At 36.6% G+C, this 21076-nt stretch overlaps 1 protein-coding gene across 1 annotated transcript in view; it reads right to left on the bottom strand.

The window, feature by feature from the left end:
* Nucleotides 1–3188: 3188 nt before the first annotated feature.
* LOC145667962 (venom allergen 5-like) overlaps nucleotides 3189–21076 on the bottom strand; it is a 57520-nt gene continuing 39632 nt past the window's right edge. The window contains exons 4-6 of the mRNA XM_081735389.1: nucleotides 19915–20014; nucleotides 15098–15236; nucleotides 3189–3886 (exon numbers count right to left, since the gene is read on the bottom strand). Of these exons, the coding sequence (XP_081591515.1) occupies nucleotides 3532–3886; nucleotides 15098–15236; nucleotides 19915–20014 (594 nt within the window). The 3' untranslated portion in view covers nucleotides 3189–3531. The remainder of the gene's footprint in view (nucleotides 3887–15097; nucleotides 15237–19914; nucleotides 20015–21076) is intronic.

The following is a 21076-nucleotide window of genomic DNA, read 5'->3' as shown; positions in this document are numbered from 1 at the left end:
GAGAACCCATTTATGTTACGACACTCTCTTAGTAACCGAGAGATAAAAGCTAATGTAGATTCCTTTAAGAGGGTTATTCCACCCCCTGCTTTTGCCAGGAATGTAAAACAACAACAGATCTCCTGTGTTAAAGAGATTCCTGAAGATATAGTTTAGGCTGCGAAAGATTTGCTGCGTTTAATTTTTGTGTTGTGTAATCTGTGGTTACTTTAAATAGTGTCTTAAGAGAAAGAAAAAAAAATTGAAGATTCCCAGTGAAAAGGCAGTGAGAGACAAAAGAACTGAAGGGGGATCAATTTTTTCTTTTTTAGATTTTGTTGAATGCTATGTAAGGACGAGTTTTCGCCCTTACTGTATATATATTAATATTAAATTAATAGTGAAGTATAATTATGCTGTTTAAATGTTTATAAAGGTAAGTCTGGCCAGACGTATATATTCTATAGTATAATTAATAGTTATATTCATATATATATATATATATATATATATATATATATATATATATATATATATATATATATATATATATATATATATATACATGCTGATAGGATAAAATATTATTTTAATGCTTATTCTTGTAATTGTATATCTGCTGCGTTGTGTTGTTTTCTTGTTTTTTTTCTAGTTGCTTAAAGTTATTCGTTCAAGTTTTTTATATAGTTTTTCTAGTATGCAATGGAAAATTCCAGAGGGTAAAGACGGTTGGAAAATATTTTTAAACGATTTTTTGCGGATTCTTTTTAGCGAAAATAAGAAACAGCATAAAAAGGATATGTTCGCTCGAGGATATATAAGCGAAGGGGGGCATTGCTTTGTGCGGGAGTTGGAAATGAGACTTGGCTGTTAGAAGCCTCCCGCGTCGTTGTCTTGGATATTGGCTCGTCTGGATTTTTTAAAACTTTCCTATCTGTTAGGGATCGGTTTGAGTGATAACCGAATGACGGAGAATTAAGTTCTCTGGGGCCAGAGTGATGGCTGTAGATTTTTCTTATTTTTTTAAATAGGCTTTCTAGGGGGACTAACCTGAATGATGGTTAGAGCAAGGGAGAAATTCCTTGGGTCAGAGTGATGACCGTAGCTAGTATGAAAATTTAGTTTCAGATAGAAATAAGCTTGAGTGATAGCTTATCGGGATGAATGATTCCCGTAATTTTCTAGCTAGGAGAAAGTAGGATTTTGGGAAATTAAAAAAAATCTCTGAGGCAAGCTTCATTAAAGTACTTTTAGAATTATTTGCTAGGCCAGAGAAACCTAAATGATGGTTTTCTCTTTGATATGAATAACCGTCTTTGGACTGAGTGTTGTCCTTTGACACTTCTGGTTATTCTCGATATTTTTTTATTTGACGGAAGGTTGGAGTCAGGCCTTCCTGATAGAATTAGGGTAGGACTGAGCTGTGATGAGATGACTGATCAGTGAAGTCTGAATAGAGACTGATCGGATGTTGTTTTGCTTGAGCTTCAAACTTAAGAGATAGGGATCCGAAGCTATAGAGCCCTGAAAGATTTTTTCGCTATTTGAAGAATTCATTTTTTTTAAAAAAAATATTCTGATTTAATTACTGAATAAAGATTGTTCTTTACCCTGAATCTGGTTACAAGTTTATAGAGAGATATTCACCTGAATGGGTTAGAATTTTTTAAAATTATTATTTATGTTAATGTTCCTAATTGTTAATATCTCCTAGAGGAGCCAGAAGAGACGTTAGAAAGAGACCAGCGATAGAAGTTAAAACTTAAACGTTGGAAGGTAACACTACATACATATAAAATTCTCAAGGGTAGACGCTGTCTCCCCTGTCTCCCCTCAAGCCGCGCAACTCTCCGCAAGAATATTTGTGTGGGTGCCGGAGCTCCGGAGCACCCATATAGTGGGTGCGCATGATTACAATAACAGCTTGTAGCTTGCGTTATTTCCCAAAAAAAAAAAAGAAATGCGATTAAAATTCACAATGAATGCCTGGTCCCTTCCTAATGTTTCTGTGTTGAACCTTAAAAGACACGGTTCTCTTTGTTAATCTATAGTAGCTAGCAAACGAAACTTTGATCTTTGATGCATGAGATTCTGGGGTTTGATTCCCTGTGAGTAAGAATCAAACGCACTACACTAGTTAAGATCCAATTTTAAACTCTAGTTCTCGTTCTGTAAAGCATCGCTTTTGACAAACGACGTAAATACATATCAATCAATGAAAACCAACCGAAAAGTATAATCTCAGATTCAGAGAATTTTCGGTAAGGAGCGCTGAAGATTCTACATTTCTGTTTATTCAGGTAAAGGTAATTGGAGTTTCGGGACCCGAATTTCATTTCCAGATCTTTTTTCTAAGACACAATTTTAAAATATACATTATTTGTCCATAACGGGAGCGGTCTTACTTTCCTTCCTACAGCTGTTCGTCCAACGAATGAATCATATTAGCACTCCTTTGGGGCTTATGGTGACCGCCTCAAGGAACTAGGAACAGAAGTATTCACAATTCAAATGTCTGTATTAAGTACTATTACGTACCAACATATTTTGATTAGACTCTGTTAGGCTTGTCACACAGACTGGATCGGTCAGGAAAAGAACATATTTGTTTTTCCCAACGATAAATGCTGGAAATATACGGTAAAAAAGACCGTTGGGAGAAGGCGGTCGCCCCCTCCGTGGATCCGCCAGTGCTATCACGAAACTATTAGTAACTTTCATCTTATTACGAAGACATTAGTACACTGATCAGATTTACATGGCAATTAGAGCAATATCACTTTAATGCCTACACTTCTCATGCTACATTTGTAAGCCCTTAGAAATTTATAAACAATTCATAAAATACTGCCTTTTAATATGTAGTTGGTAATATAAACACATTTACCTAGGTACACTCTTCATTTCATAGATTTTAGAAACATTTCTTAATTTTTTGGTGAAGTACCTTACAGCATTATTGCACGATTTTCAAATGTAGATAACGTGATAAAAAAGTTACCAATATAAGACTGTAACACATCATTTCAGATTTACGATTAATAGTTCTGGCACACTTTCTGAGAGATATAGGATATCTTAATTAGATCGACTTAACTACTTTCTTGTACAATAAAACTATCAATCATGTAAACAGAAGTTAAAATTTATTACAGATGCATTACAAAGTACATAATACATTAACATTACAATTAAAAAAGATCGAAGAAATCATTAACAAAACACTAAGTACGTACATTTTGTACGTACTAAGTAATATTAAACATATTGCTAGATATTAAACATTTTTTAAATAACATTGGTAGAGGTAACACGCAACTAACTTGCCTCTTCAGTTTACTTTTTGGATATAATAATTTGTAAATACTGTACATTACACTAGTACTGTCACGCAGGGTTAGCAGATATTTCTAAGAGAGAAACATGTAGTGTACATGCTGGGATTCACAGTTGTCGATTTAGGGATACAAACCTCATTTACTCTAAATTCATTAAAAAATAAGATGCATGAAATGTTTTAAATCTATATATTTAATAGTTTCCATGCAACATTTAAATTCGTAAAAGAATATGAAAAACGGAAGCAAGAAATATAGTATTAATATTAAAGGACATTACAGATTTACCAGAACATAAGCCTGGTTGGCGTAAGGTACAGTAAGTGCCGGGATAACATTTTGTACATGGCATACCGACAGGATATCTAAAACTGCTTGTCTTATTTTTAAACTCTCGTGTTTTAGTTCCGTAGTTACACACTATAAAATCCTCACAAGTGTTGTTTTTCCTTAAGACCTTGTCTCTGGCAAAACCACAACCAATGAATAATTTATTATGACTCAGTATTGGACGAATCGCATTAGACAGCACGTCCTTAGCTAGCATCTCGATATCGACATTTCCGGATCTGCAAAGAAATGAAATGAAATCTTTGAGTTTTACGTCCCACGTTTATGCCGGCTAGGCTAAAGGAGACGGTGATGATGAGAAATGAATGAAATGATGGAGTGAAGAAAGTGGATGGAAACGAGAGAATCCCGAGGAAACCCATGCACACGGTGTGGATCTGAGAAGAGAGATAAACGAATTTTTTTATTATTTATTTTTACGTAATAACGAAGGTACCATTTTCTTGTATACTAACTGATATTCCTGTAATTAAATAATTTGATACAAACTTCCGAAAATCATAGAAGCAACGATTTTTCCTGGACTTCTTGGAAGGGTTATGAAAATCTGAGGTGAGGAAGTCGGAGCTTCATTGTTTCAAAATACAATATCTCAGTGTAAGGTACAGTGTGCAGCATTTCTTGACACGAGCTTGATAATTTAGCCTATTTGAAAACTAACAGACGTTCTACTTTTTCTAATGCAAAGAATTAATGAACTCATTACATTTATAATACGTTATATCAGCACGTGTGGGTTATTCATGGCATAATTCATGCACTATCGTCAAACTTCCTGAGCGAGCGATATAAGATGGCAATGCGGTACAACTTCAAGTTCGACTCTCCATTCGTCTCTTTCTCTTTCTATGTCAAATATCAAGAAACGCAGAAAAATATCTGTAATCATTTTAAAGTAACACTGGAAGTGCCATTTATAAGTATCATAATGAAAACTGTAAGTTGTAAGAGGAACATGTCGTAATTGGATAAAAGTATCAGTAATTACCTAACGGTAGCAAAAACGATTTGATTGTACGTTCTGAAGAATGTAACAGATTCATAATTTGTGTGATGAACGGCTTTGTTTTGCGAGATTAAAGTAAATGTATTACTTTATTAGGTATTTACTAGAACTTAAAGACCAAATAATTAATTGTCATGAAAGGAGCGCAAGGTAATCCTATTATAAAGCTTTCTCAAAACAAATAAGAGCATTTAAACAAGGACAGCTTTCGACTAGTCAAAAATTCACCTACGGAGTTTAATTTTATAAATGAAGAAAATTGAATTCAATCGAAGTGACGAGTCTGAATATGCGTACCGGTAAAAATAAGTCAGATTAAAATAATCGCGAGGAACATAATAACATTGTGACATTATCCTGACATGGTAAGCCACCGAAGTCAGTATTTGAAGAAAATACAACTTTTCTAGTTTATAACCCACTATATTGTGTACTACAAATGTACTTGCCAACATTCGTTGCATTATTTCTGTAGTTCAGGCTGTGAGAAGACTGTATTGATTATCAGTAATTTTGTGTAGGGACCAGGATGTCTTAACTGGGAAGAAAAACACCTAAATATTTTCTCCAAGAGCTTAGAGCAGTCCAAATATATAAAACTTCAATCCACCTGCCACGATAAAAATAAACATGGCTTACACTTAGCTACTTTTAGTCCATTAAAAGATTGTTACTCAAACTTGGTTGCAGTTTTCGATTAGTATATTCTCGGGAGTCAAAATGAAGTACGAAATTACTTACGTCTGTGAAGTTGTCCCGCTCACCTAACGAATTTTTCTTTTTTTTATCTACATCGTTAGTTTACGTTAGTTTTGCTATAATTATCGTTAGTTTCGAAAAAACAAAATTTTCATTCAACAAATAAATGGGCAGGCCAACTTCACGGTTCCCCACCCACAAATGAATTTCAAAAGTTTTTCATATCACATCGTTAGTTTATCGTTAGTTTACGTTAGTTTTGCGAAAACTATTGTTAGTTTTGCAAAAATAACGAGTTTATTCTAGAAATAAAGTTTCCCGCCAACTGTGAATTAGCCCGCCCATATTGAATTCTCATAAAATTCCAACTCATATCGTTAGTTTACGTTAGTTTTGCTAAAACTATCGTTAGTTTCGCAAAAAATACGATTTTATTCTAGGAATAAAGTTTCCCGCCAACTGTGAATTAGGCCGCCCATATTGAATTCTCATAAAATTCCAACTCATACCGTTAGTTTATCGTTAGTTTACGTTAGTTTTACTAAAATTAACGTTTGTTTTGCAAAAATAACGATTTTATCGAGAAGTAAGATTTCCTGCCAAATGTAAACTTTCCCACCCATAAAGAATTATCATAAATTTCCATTTCACATCCTTGGTTTATCGTTAGTTTACGTTAGTTTCACTTTCCTTAGAGACATACTGGACATATTCCAGTGTACTTAACGGAACATGATAGGCATATGCCTGCTATGTAATTTTGCTGTTAGGGTTTACATTTGGCGGAAATCTTTATTTCTCGAATAAAATCGTTATTTTTCTAAAACAAACCTTAATTTTAGCAAAACTAACCTAAACTAACGATAAACTAACGATATGAGTTGGAAGTTTAAGAGAATTCAATATGGGCGGGCTAATTCACAGTTGGCGGGAAACTTTATTTCTAGAATAAAATCGTTATTTTCGCGAAACTAACGATAGTTTTAGCAAAACTAACGTAAACTAACGATAAACTAACGATGTGATATGAAAAACTTTTGAAATTCGTTTGTGGGCGTGGAACCGTGAAGTTGGCCTGCCCATTTATTTCTCGAATAAAATCGTAATTTTTGCGTAATTAACGATAGTTTTAGTAAAACTAACGTAAATTAACGATAAACTAACGATGTGAGATGGAAATATATGATAATTCTTTATGGTCGGACTAACTTTACATTTGGCGGGAAACCTTATTTCTCGAATAAAATCGTTATTTTTGCAAAACAAACGTTAATTTTAGCAAAACTAACGTAAACTCACGATAAACTAACGATATGAGTTGGAATTTTATGAGAATTCAATATGGGCGGGCTAATTCACAGTTGGCGGGAAATTATTTTTAGAATAAAATCGTAATTTTTGCGAAACTAACGATAGTTTTCGCAAAACTAACTTAAACTAACGATAAACTAACGATGTGATATGAAAAACTTTTGAAATTCATTTGTGGGTGGGGAACCGTGAAGTTGTCCTGCCCATTTATTTGTTAAATAAAAATTTTACTTTTTCGAAACTAACGATAATTTTGAAACTAACGTAAACTAACGATATACTAACGATGTAGATAAGAAAAAGAAAAATTCGTTAGGTGGGCGGGACAACTTCACAGACGCAAATTACTTCACTCAAGGGAGGCATAAGAACACCAATTATTTTCCCTTTGCTCAAACGTCTAGTAAAGCTCCGTTTAGGTAAAGTAGTTTCTCCGAGACAATCCTTGCTTCCTCTGTATATTGTGTCAAAACGGTACCAACTTGAGACACATCCATGACGAGTAAGCAGTTGATGTCATGTCATTCGAGAAATTTAAAACTTATGCTCAACAAGTTGGATTGAGACGTATGGATTCTTGACCATAGACTTATGTCAAAAAATTAATGAGGGTAGGTGCCGTAATCAAATTAATAGATTCATGCATAAAAGAAATGACTAAATGAACGAATGAAAGTACGTAATAAAATACCCGATAAAAAACGATCTATCGTTAACGATGAACGTAACTAAATGTAAACATGGAGCCGAAACGGCCTCACCAGACGAAAACATTAAAGCACGGGATGCTACCCAAAATATCCGAGAATGTCATTGTAAAAATCAGAAAATCATACTTTTCGATGTGTGTTGTCTCGACTCGAAAATACGTTTCTGTCTCGACTCGACAGTTTCTCTCTCGACTGGACTCGAATTCGAGATAAAATATACGAGTTAAAATATACGCACACATCAGCCAGAACATTATGACTACCTACCTAATTGTCAGTGTGTCCACCTTTGGCACGGATAACAATGGCGATGCGTCTTGGCATGTACGCAATGATCCTTGAAAGGTCACTGGAGAGAGTTGACACTACATGCGTACACACAGGTCACCCAATTCCCGTAAATTCTGGGGAGAAGGGCGAGCGCTTTGACGTCACGTTCAATCACATCCCAGATGTGTTCGATTGGGTTCAGATCCGACGAGTTGGGCGGCCAGTACATCACTTGGAACTTGCCCCTGTGTTCCTGGAACCACTCCATCACAATCTTGGCCTTGCGATATGGTGCATTATCTTTTCGAAAAATGCCACTACCGTTGTGAAACATGGTCGTCATGAAGGGGTGTACGTAGTCTGCAATCAGTGTGCGAAACGCCTCGGCCGTCATGGTGCCTTGCTCGAGCTTCACTAGACACATGGATGCTCACGTGAATGTTCTGTGGTGCATAATTAAGCCTCCGCCAGCTTGTCTCCGTCCCCCAGCTAGGTGTCAAGGAGCTGTTCCCTTGGAACACGACGGATTAGCACCCTCCCATCGTCATGATGAAGAAGGTATCGGGATTCATTAGACAATGCAGCGCTCTGCCGCTGTGCCAAGTTTAGTGACGATGGTCATGTGTTCATTTAAGTCGTAGTTGCCGATGTCATGGTGTTAACATTCGCACATGAATGAAACATGGGCATCGGAGGCCCATCGTTTGGGGTATTCGGTGCACTGTGTGTTCAGACACACTTGCATTTTGCCCAGTAATAAAGTCTGATGTTAGTTCTGCCACAGTCCGCTGCCTGTCCTGTTTTACCGGTCTTCCCAGCCTATGACATCCGAGATCTGTAATGAGGTGGGGGCATCCAACCTCTCGACGTTTGGACGTCGTTTCCCGTTGGTTTCTCCACTTGTTGAAGACACTCACCACAGCACTCCTCGAACACCCGGCAAGTCCTACAGTTTCCGAAATTCTCCTGCCGAGTCTCCGGGCCATTACAACCTACCCTCGGTCAAACTCAGATAGATCGCGCGCCTTCCCCATTCTACACACGGCCAGCACTCTCACTGATACTATATCCATCGTACATGTGACTGACTAGCAGGCATTCGTCGACAGGTAACGCAGATATTGCCTGGACGGGTTTATATCGATAGTAGGTAGATAATCATAATGTTCTGGCTGATCAGTACATAATAAATAAATTTAAAATGTAGGAAAGTTTCAACATTCTGATTAACTTGCAGGAAATTTCACAACGACAAGAAGCAATTGACTTGGACAAGACAACGGTTAGTTGATGAGGCAATATTTTTCTTTCTGGTTTTTGAGGTGTGAGCTTTCACCATGCCTTGTGAAATTTTGATGTTTGGTGCTTATCAGTCGAACTTACATTTTTTCTAATTGTTCCAGTTCATGATAATTAACAGTACATTGCGCAGTTCGAATACGTGTTCACGTTTTTATTCTATCCAACTCAAGCCGCTTCAGATACTATATGGTTGTATTTGTTTACGAAGAATTAATTGCGTATTAGAAATACGCCCCAACAAAAAATTCTGCGTGCTCATCTGCTCAGTATTCAAGGTTTTAATTACAACTTGAATTGTTAAAATGCGAACGTAAGTTGCTTTAGATATCTAAGCAGTTCCTATGGATAATTTAAGCACATGCTAATTAAGATCTTTCTAGGAAGCACTTCTGCTGTTCATAAACCTTACGCATTCGAATAGGAAGAAAAGATAGAAAGAAAGAAGTAAAAATGGTAATTTTGCAACCGTGACTCACTCGGGCTCATGCTCTCTATCCTCAATGAAGCTAGCGTTCGCTAATCTCAATGAGGATCACACTAGTCAAGATTCTAACTAATTTGAGCTTGAGCTTGATATTCATTGTGAAATTCTCTTTAGCTCGATCTCGTAATGCTACACATCTTTTCCTGTTTTTACATTTGTCTCACCATTTTCGATTTATAGGGTTGGCCGTGAACTTTCCAAATAAGTTTTTGTTTACATTTTGACCCGCCGCCATTTTGCACAATTGCACAGGGTTGTTGTAGAAAGTCGAGACTTGCTCCATTTTCCTTCGTTTTACAACAGCTTTCAAACAATGTGCTACTTAACCCCTCCTTGCCATTTGAAACTTTTGAGTTGAACCCCGTCTTGGACCCTGCAGGGAAACTTTATTACCCGAAAAAAGTCTGCCCTTGAAAATGATGGGATACGTGTTCACCGAGTTTTCCATTTACCCAACCGTTTCCGAACAAATGACTCGGTTCAAACTATTCAGCCAGGTAATTTTTTTGTAGGTTTCACATTACAAACCAGTTGAGAATGCTCCAAGAGCATTGCCAGAAAAGAATGAAGATATAGAGCGGGAAGGATAACTGTCATTGTTTCTAGATGTAAAAGTAAATATTTTTATCCGCACCTTCTTCTCTTTCTCGTAAAACTTAGCAAAATATCATCTCTCTATGACTCACAATTCTCGAGATATGGCTGCTTAAATATCTAGAAATTCGAACTTTTTTGGCCAATATCTGGAAAACGGTGGCTAGTTGGCCAGTAGACAGTTAATCAATGGCCACCGGTTACTATTTGGTACCAAAATATTTACCATCCTCTTAGGTATTGATCAACATCAATATCATCTCTCTAAAACTTAAGGTTCCCGAGCTATGGCTTTTTAAATATGTAGAAATTGGCCATTTTTTTTGCTAATATCACGGGAACGGTAGGTCATAGAGATGATATTCGTGTTAATCAATACTTAAAAGTATGGTAAACATTTTGGTACTGATAATGGGTGGCCACTAGCGAACTGGCAATTGGCCAAACAAAAGGCCAGTTCGACAGTGGCCACCGCTTACTATTTGGTACCAAAATATCTACCATCCTTTTAGGTATTGATCAACATCAATATCATCTCTCTACAACTTATGGTTCCCGAGCTATGGCTGGTTAAATACGTAGAAATTGACCATTTTTGGCCAATATTACGGGAATGGTAAGTCATAGAGAGATGATATTGGTGGTAATCAATCCCTAATAGAATGTTAAAGATTTTCGCACCGATATTAATTGGTGGCCACTGGCCAACTGGCCATTGGCCAAACCACTGGCCAGTTGGTCAGTGGCCACCGGTTACTATTTTTACCAAAATGTTTACCATTCTTTTAGATATTGATCGACACCAATATGATCTCTCTCTATGACTTACGGCTCCCGAGATATGGGTCGTTAAATTTCTGGAAATCGGCCTTTTTTGGGCCAATATCTCAGGAACGGTAAGAGTGACGCGAAAAATTTAATCACTTTCTCTGATAGTTTCTGGTGCTCTATCGAATGCAGTGTTCAAAATTGAAAAAAAAATCGCAAATAACAGACAGACACACAGACATAGAGAATTCAGTGACGAACTTTTTTAAAAGTTAGATGAATATGTTGTAACTCACGATATCCCACCCGGTGGCACATATAACTTCGGGATTCGTCTAGTTATAACATATCAAATGCAAACGCAATTGTCTCGTTCGGATCTCAGTGGAGCCACTGCCTTGTCAGTAAGCAACTGTCTTCTTCAAATAACAAGTTGCAATATCTCGAGTTGTTTTCTTGATAGATATTTATGGTAAACACGATAATTTATTGTAATACACGGTAATTGTAGTCTAAGATACACGATAACGAAAATATGTCTTTATAGACTAACATAATAATATGCACATGTTACACTGGAAAATATAATCTTTGGAAAATCGCAAAGAGCAACCTGACATTCATGTTCACAGTCATATTTCATTATTTAATTTTAATGATTACTTCATTATTTAATTCTGTGAAACTGTTAGAATTAATTATAGACTGTGTAGAAACGCTTTCAAAATGCATTAAAATTATAAATGGCAAGTTAAAGGTGCGTTGCTGAGCGTACCTTGTAGGGCCCCCCTCAAGTCCGCTCCCCCGCACCGCAGGGTCTGCGGGCTCTTTATCACCGCCACTGGCGAAGATGAATATGAAACAGATGTCAGGCAAGGACAACTAGCGGTGTTTCTCATATGGTCAGACGATGACTTATTTATGGCACGAGCCATAGTAGAAGGCGGCATAGTTGAAGAAACTATACTTTCTCAGTAATCTAAATTGCACGAAAAATTCCAAAGCAGGTTCATTGACCTGAGTACCGCATCTTGCCCACTTTGTCCAAGAGTGGGATGGTTTGTTTCTAACTTTTCTACCGAAAAGCATTTGTTTGGAATGGTGTTTCGGAGACAATAAAATAAAGAAAATATACTAGGCAGAGTGATAGCAGTGAGGAGGGAGTGTACCAATTATTCTTTCCTCTAAATTTTCCTTCGCCTTTTACAAGAGAATGACCGTGCATTTTTTTAAATTTCCATTTTCTGCCTAGTCCTTCTAGAAAGCGAGGAAGGGCTCGGGGATGTGAGAAAAAACCTGTAGGATTTCAGAACAAGTTTATCTCTTGTTTGTCTTGGTTGCTAACAATATTGTTTCTCCATAAACTAGGCATTCCTCACGTTCCCATGCAAAAAGCTATTCTGTTACATACACATTTTTGCATGCTATAAGCATATATCTTAAATAAAAACATAGAATATGCTGCTTTGAAATATGCATTTATATGCACTATAATACTTCAAATTCGAGCTGTATTATTGTTGTTAGAAACCCCTACTAAGTCTAAAAGAGATGCTTATAAGCAAGTGAAATGTGCATTTGCATAAATATCCCATGTCTACCCATTACCAACCTTGTAAGTAGCATGGAAGCACAGTGCAGAGCATGCATCACTGTCTGTGGTAATCACAGAACCTTGTAAGGGCCATTTAGTACTTTCTGCAATATCTGAGGAGACATCAGGAATCGCGGTGGTTTCAGTGTTGACTTTGAATAAAAGTGTCATTTTTTCTAATCATGTGTTTCTTTGTATTGCTTCCTGTATCATACTTTCAATGTATGGTTCAAGTTCCACCAATCTATGCCACTTCTAGTATACGAAACTTACTTTCATAAGTGACATAGCACGCGGAATTTACTTTTGTCCTAAGAGTTGCACAACAGTGTACATATATTAGTAGAAGTGTCCGAGTTACGTGAGGAAGAATAAAGTTTAATGAATAAAGTCCCACAAATTTCAGTGTTATACGAAATAACTTCTTTCCCCCTTTAAAAAAGGGGAAGCTGAAATACGTGTTTGCTCATTCTTATTTGAGGAGCTTATAATCAATAATTCACGTCTCTGACTTAAGTGAATCCTCACATTCAGCATCATGTGCATATAAGATCTGAAGTTAGAACAAAAAAATTCTTTTAAAAATACCTATCTATAGAAGTGAAAGGTACCTGTATTAGTTCTTGGCATCCAAGCAGGCCATTTATTGTAATATACTATGTAAAATACGTAGTCTCGTATCATAATATGTGATGTACAATAAATGTTACATTATATATTATCCGTAACACGTGATTGGGGAAGCGAATAATCCAGAAGTTATGTAGCCCTATTGCGTTCATGGAAATAAAAACACAATAGTTATAACTATGCTAAATTACTATAGACTGCCAATTGGTCATTCAGAGAATTTATGATATTCACTTTATTGCAATGGTTTTATACAAAATAGATATAGTCTACGAATAATAGTTTTATACAAACTTCATAATTTATTATTATTATTATTATTATTATTATTATTATTATTATTATTATTATTATTATTATTATTATTATTATTATTATTATATTTGAAGTACAATCAAATATACGACATTAATTATTAGTTTTAATTAACTGAATTGAGCTGAAAATAAATCTTGATCTCGAAAGATTTATGCGTTCTATACCTTTCTAAAGTAATAAATGCTGGAATTGGTTTCAACGCTGTTTCTGAGTGAATACTTTCTTCAAAATAATATTAAAAATTATAGAAACATTTTCGAAAATTCGAGTCGAGTCGAGATTTTTATGAGCTTTCTCGACTCGAAAATTCGAGACGAAAAATACGTTTGTCTCGACTCGTCTCGAATTTTACAAAGTGTGTCTCGACTCGTGCCCATCCCTAGTTTCTTTCGAAGTAGGGTAAGTTACTTTTCTGGAGCAAGTAACGCGTTACATTTTAAGGGAAAGTAACTTGTAACATGTTACATTTTTACAGGTAACTTACCCAACAATGACGAAAGCGAGCATGAATCAACTAGAATAGGTATCGAATACTTAACCAACAAGAGTGGAGTGGGAATTACGAAGTACAAGCGACTGTCTAAGGATTTTATCTGGATGGATGATGTAAGGAAGCTTGTGGATCGACTTATGGTAAATGTTGCTTAAAGAATGGCCGGGAACGAATAGGTAAGCAACATGGAAATTATGACTCACACTTATCTAACTTCATATTGCCTGATCCTAAAATCATTAACTTAACGCCACCAAGGTTCTGGAAAATGAATAAAGGTAGTGGGTTCAATGATATCATTAATAATTCCTCCTTTGAGATGCATATTTCTGGGTACCAATTTTGCAGTCCAGGTACTCGTCTCGATGAAATATTAAGCAGAATTGATCGAGATATTAATAGACTGGATCAGGCTTGTAGAGAGCATGATATTGGGAATTAAGGACCTGGATGCTAGCCATAAATCTGATAAAGAATTGGAAAATAAAGCATTTGGCCGTATTGTTAGCAATAATGCCAGTATCGGTGAAAGACTATCAGTATTAGGAGTTGCCCTAAATATGAATTCTAAAACCAAAATGGGACGAGGTGTATAAAATTACAACTACAACCGAAAATGAAGGCAAAAGTTGTTACATTTGAAGAACAATTTAATGAGTTAGACTCGATTAAACCGATACTTACCCAACAACAACTTTCAAATTGCGTACCGTACGGAAAATAGGATACGGTACAATGAGTGGTATTGATGTTACATTGAGTCTAACACATGTCAGCTAAGAAACTTAAGGAACGAATAGTTGGTGGATTTAGTTTTTAACTGATGACACATTTTACTGAGCGAACATGGCACCGCGACACATTGCTTTGATTTTTATTAATACAGTAGTATAAATTAAAATAGCATAAGACTATAAGTTTCTGTAAAGTAATGAGTATATAGTACTGAGTATTGTCTGCTGTCGCTGAGGTAGTTGACTGGCATAGGCTGTCTCAAAATTGATTTTAACTAATTATTAAATGTTTCATACTTTTTAAATTCTTAAATTTTGCAACACAACCTACGGGATTGCGTGGCACGACAATTCGGAACCACTACACTGTGACCACTAGAGATGAGAAAGAAAAAAGAAATCGAACTTTTTCTTTCTTTCTTTCCTTTCTCTTTTTTGTATTTGATGTCCTGTAATTCGAATCTCACTAATAAGAGGTTCAAAAAAAAAATAATAAAATGTTATATGATTGCTTACATGGCTTTATCCAAATACATCTCTTTGTATCTGGATCTAAATTCTTCTATGATGTTCAATATAAACTCTCGAAACACAACAACTGGCAAAACGCATTGACCTCTTCGGTAATATGCTAACTGCTGAACAACTAGTTTTTCTGTAACAAATGAAAGTTGATATGAGTACAATAAACATTAAATCACGATACCATTTAAGTTCCGAATCATAAATACTAACTTGACACTCTAATGAAAAATATGGAAATAATGAAGTTTGCACAGGCTATAAAAAGTTTAAATGTAGAATTTCTTTTTAATGATTGAACTCAATTTATAGGGTGGGCCATACAAAAGTAATTTGGGGCAAAAATACTGGACACCAGTCGGAGAGGTAAGAAAATGTAAATATTGGCTTATCTGCGTCGAATGGAACACCGGTGTCAGCCATTCTTATTCAGAAAATTACAACTTTCTCTCCTCTTGCATTACATGGCTAGGTTACTTTTATGCGCGCCACCCTGTACAAATGTGAATTTGAGTTGAGCATCGCATGTGGGCAGAAGAATTATACAGTGTATTTACATGATTGTCTACAAATACAACTGGCAACCAATAATAATAAAATAATCCGGTTTCGTTTCCTTACACTGAAGCTCATCATGTTTTATGGATGCGAAACGAGGGAAACATTCATAAAAATACTAGAGTACATGCATGTCACATCTTTAATGTTGTTAACTGACTTTCTTATGTCCAAATAATAATGTCCGTTTAGTCAGCCCTACCTCTCCCAAATTTTCCCAGTATAAAACAATTTTGCCGTTTGTGCACAAAGCAATTTAAAGGTATTCAAGAAGTATTCAAAAGGTATTCAAAAGGCAATTTAAAGGCCACCTCCGCCGATTCGCTCCAAAATATTCTCACTCTTTAGCGCATCGTTTATTCACGTTTGTGAACATAAAATTTTCGTTTGTGTACAACTTCAGAAGTGAGAGATATTGGTGTATCTAGTATAGGCGTCAGCCCTAATCAAGGCCAATTAGCTTCAAAATAGTCTCAATTGTTAATGCATCGTTTGTGCACGTTTGAGGACGTAGAATGTTTGTGTACAACAGGATGTGAAATATTGGCGTATGTAATGTTACGTGAGATTATTTTAATTGTAAAATATTAAACTGTACCTGAAACCCCCTTTCAATTAATTTCAAGAAAATATAGGTGCCAACCTCTGTCAGGGAGTCTGTCGTAATTATTATGTTAGCTACTGAAACTCTGACAGGTTGCGATGGTGGTAGGATGACGTAAACTCACCACTACTTGCTGTCACTGAAGCATGCGCCCACCGCTGTTAACCCAAGGTAATATACAGCGTTTGACTGTGACTTTTAACGTTTGGATAAGTCTTTTCGTTCCAATGGAATAAAATTAATGGATTGGCGTGTTTGCAAAATTCTGTTGTGACTCTTGAAATAATTTATAAAGGTAACCAAGAAAGTTCTGTCGCTTTTCACCCATCACCTTCGGACATCGATATCTCAACTAAAACGAACTTGGAAGATCAAAAGTAGTCCCCATCATCATTGACGACCTGTTGCCAACGTTTTGGAAGGCCACGGATTCCATCGCTGTAGTACTTGGTGGGCCGTGAAGCGAAGAAAGTATAAATTGCATTGTCTACTAGGGATTTGAACTGGCGTCCTCTAAGGAGATTTTCCAAGGAATGGAACAGGTGACAACCTGACGGGGCAATGTCCGGGGAGTATGGCGGATTCAATAGTGTTCCCCATCCAGGGCGTAGAAAGGTAATCTTTCCACGTAGGGTTTAGCGTTGTCCTGTAACAGGAGAACCCTTTGCGATTCAGAAGTGCTGCCGCAGAGTTTTAAGTTTTTCTTGAACATGGCTCAACTGCTGACAGTACACAGTTGCATTGATGCTCTAACCACTTGGTAGCAGTTCCATGCACCCTGCCGCGAGCAATCCACCAAACACACAGGAGGATTTTCTTCTGCTGTTGTGCTGGTTTCTTCTGTTTTGGAACCGGTTTATGGGATGCTAACCAATGATGACGGCGCAGTGGAGCTTCGTATAGGACCCACTTCTCATCACATGTCATCACTCTGTCCAGAAATGGCTCCTTCCTCAGATGGGACAGCAAAGAAACACATGTATCTGCTCGCGTTGCCCTCTGGCCTGGAGTCATATCATGTGGGACACATCGACTTAACTTTTAGTGCTTCCGAAGTTGATGGAGGTGCTGTCGAATGGTTTCTCCACTCACACTGAACTGTAGTCTGAGTACCTCTACGGTCTGGCCACTGTTCGCCTCAATTGCTGCCTGAAGATTTTTATTTTATACATGTGCTGGTCTTCCGGCACGTGGTGCATCTTCGAGAGTTTCGTCACCCCTTAAACTTGTTAAACCACCGCTGCACTGTCCGTGTAGACACCCTTACCAAAGGTCTGGTACATCTTTTGCCCTGCTGCAGTGGTGTTTGGCCCCAGTTTGAACCCGTATAGCATACACGCCCTTACGACACTCTGAGGAGATCTCATGTTTACTCTGTTCTTACGCACGTTTACGGTGTAACTGAACTGCAGCAACCAGGTAATATGTTGGATATATCCACCCCAACAACTGACCTTCGTCTTATCTCTATTCGCAGTTAACTCACTGTATGAGGGTCAATTGAACACAGACCTCCACAAAAAGCGACAGAACTTTCTTAGTTACCTTTGTAATACAAGTGAATGAGAAAGTTATATTTAGTGTTAATACTATTTAATGTTGATATTGCTCGGAAGTATGTTTGGGAATTTCGAAAGGGTAAAACTATTTATGTGTTACTGTAGACATGTTAACCATTTGCTGGGAGGTTAAAATTGAGTAAAAAAATAATGGAGGGTCTCGCTATCAGAACCTATTGGCATATGTTAATTCAAATTGACATATATTTCATTCCATTAATTGTTTTCTCACCTAGCTTATGGGAATTGAACCAATTTTGTGATCTTTCGTATTTGTTTGAATTTTTGAAGAAAAAATCTGAATCAACCTTGCTCATAATTTACTTTAGTATTGAAATCTTGACTGGTAGTTTTTATAGAATGTTTGCCTTACGTTAAAAAATGTTAAAAAAGAGAAAGAAATTATATAAGAATGTTATGAGGGAACTTCTAAGTCTTAAAACTTGAAAAGTAATACGGTTATTTTTTGGGTTTGAAATAAACTGACTTAGTCCAGGTAACATCCTTAACATAAAGGTAGACGAAATTAAAATGACCTAATTTTGCCCATCTCAGAAAAAAACTTGTCGATGCTCAGGTAACTTACCTGGAACCAGTGGCGTATTTACGATTTTGTTTCGGGAGGGGCTTTGCTAACTTTCGGGCTTTGCCTGGAAATGTGAAAATTCTGCAAGATATTTCATTTACTTTACTATACTAAGTAAGATTTCGGGGGGGGGGGCTTAAGCCCGGAAGCCACCCCCCTAAATACGCCACTGCCTGGAACATTACCGTTTGTCAGGAAAAAGAGTCTTCAGTGGACTCCAGAACACTCTGCCACCCAGTCAACTAATTGTTGAATCTTCTGCTGAAAGAAGTCACCGGTTTTGGAGGCAGATAACTGGACCATTGTTCGTCGCACGTCATCTTCATTTTGAAATGTTTCCCTGGAAAGGTAGTTTTGCAGACTGCGAAAAAGACAGTATTATGTTGGTGCAAGATCTAGTGAAAATACCAAATGGAAATTTCCTACCTGCAATATTCCTCGATCTTAGAACAACTTTTCCTTAAGTGTGAGAGCGTGTTATCACCGTGCATGAGCATACTCTTGAGAGGAACCAGAGCAGTACGTTTCTCCTGCAATGCAGTCTGTAGGCGTTCAAATTGCTAACAGTAGAAATCTGCATCGATTCTCTGGTTAAGTGACAAGAGCTGAAGATGAATAATGCCACAGATATTCAATATTACTTAGCAAGGTTGGAGGTCTTGTTTTGACAGACTTTCTAAAGCTCCCCTCTAGATACCCACTAACGTTTGCGTCTAATGTTATAGTAGGGAATCCACTTTTCATTCCCTGAAATTAGTCTGTACAGAAGTGGTTCACACCTGTGACGGGGACCAGGGAACTCCGGATGTCCACTTGCTGCTGTTTCTGTTGAGGCGTTAACGCATAGGGTACACATTTTCCTTGTTTCGACGTATACCCAAGGTCCTGCAGATTATGATGAACGGTCGAATGGGTGACGGAGAATTTGCCTCCTCCGCTGCTCGCAGAGCATAGTTGTTCAACTGTCTAGATCTCCCTTCTCGTGACTTATCCGTGAGGCTGGTGTTCCCAAACCGAAGATTCTGAAACGACGTCTAGCACTTCCGCGCATTCACAGCATCCTCACTATGTATGATGGCATTGATGTTTCGTGCCGCTGCGCTGGCTGAATGTCCTTGGTGTAATTCATACAGCATGACATGCCACGTGTGGTTCTCCAACACTGCCATTGTCAAACACAAGATACAATTCCAAATGTAGTAGACTGTTCTTCTACACACTGCTGCACAATGAAGTGTCTATATGACACAGCTATGGTATATACATGCCGTCTATTTCAACTTTCGCTCGTCAGATAGTGTCATTGCAGCGGTTATCGAAGAAACGACATTACTTAAGGGATGAGCTGATAAGTTTAAGATCAGTTTGTGATTTCCTTATTCACGTGTTCCTAAATACTGGTATCACTTTTTGTACTGGTTAGAAAAATAAGAATTAGGTGCTTCTACTACATCTAGGTGCATTAATGTTACGTTTGGTATTTACTAGCGTTTCAGTTACTTACTTGTGTTTAAATGCTCTCCATAAAGTGTTACGTTAGGGACCGATTTATTACATAGATTAGTTAGGGTTTGGGCCATCTTTTCAAGCTCTGTATTCCAGGCCTGAAATTATTATCAGAAAGTTGATAATAATATGACGTTATTAAAGAGAATTATTGAGATAAAACTTGAAACTAAGTAAGTACAATACTAGATATGCAATATCGAGAAATAGATTCATATAATTGCTAAATATCGATTCGAAAAACTGTTTAAAATTCTCTGATTTTTCGATATGTTATGAGAAAATTGGTTGCCATAAATTTGTTTTCTCATACAGAAATCTAATTTTTAGTCAAAAAATTAGTGTTAAAGTGCAGTAAGTCTGCAGAAATTTTTGTTTTCTCCTTTGCATACAGCCAATGCAATATTATTTTAATTTTTTTAACAAGGAACTAAACTTTCTCTATGTATACTGTTTTCTTGGAAATGATTATATTTTACTTGTGGGTCCTTATATTCAATACAACTTAAGTGTAAATACGTTGTACTGGAAATGCTTCTCCACATTACACTTTTATTAAGAAAACAAATTCAATTAATTTTGATTTTTTAAAAAGAAATCATCGCAGGATTATAAAAAATAGAGCTCAATAACTTGACTTGCAATATTTTTTTCATTTTAAAGTAAAGTACAGCTTTTTCAAAGTGCACCATAACTTACCCGAATAAAAATAACAATCGAGTACCACGATCCTATTTTTCAAAATTACCGGTCTTGTAATATCTTTTTTAGAACTCGTAAAATATCGTGAAACAGAAATACTAAAATAATGATAAAATTCATTTCTAAATACAAATGTTGATATCTCTAATTTGTCATAATTTTGTAATGCATGCAATTGTAAAATACTTGATTTTGAAAATTGAAAAATAGTATTACATGGCTAGTAGTTTAGAGAAATAGGCCTCGCATGATCTTTCCATAATATAGAAGTTTCAATCCGTTTGTATAACAATCTGACAATAACATTTTATAATATTATTATTTATTTCTGATTCTTAACCTTCCTTTAATCACAGAAAACTTTCGATATCCCTAATAAAGGGAATATCCGGTTCCAATGATGTGACTAGACTTTAAGGGTGATGGTTGAAATTCAGCTCAAATGTAGAAGAGACTAT

This window comes from Thermobia domestica, chromosome 1 (genome assembly GCF_964235325.1).
Source record: "Thermobia domestica chromosome 1, izTheDome1.hap1.1, whole genome shotgun sequence".
In the NCBI taxonomy this organism is placed as follows: Eukaryota; Metazoa; Arthropoda; class Insecta; order Zygentoma; family Lepismatidae; genus Thermobia; species Thermobia domestica.
Note: the sequence above shows the minus strand (reverse complement) of the source record. Positions and strands in the feature narration are given on the sequence as shown.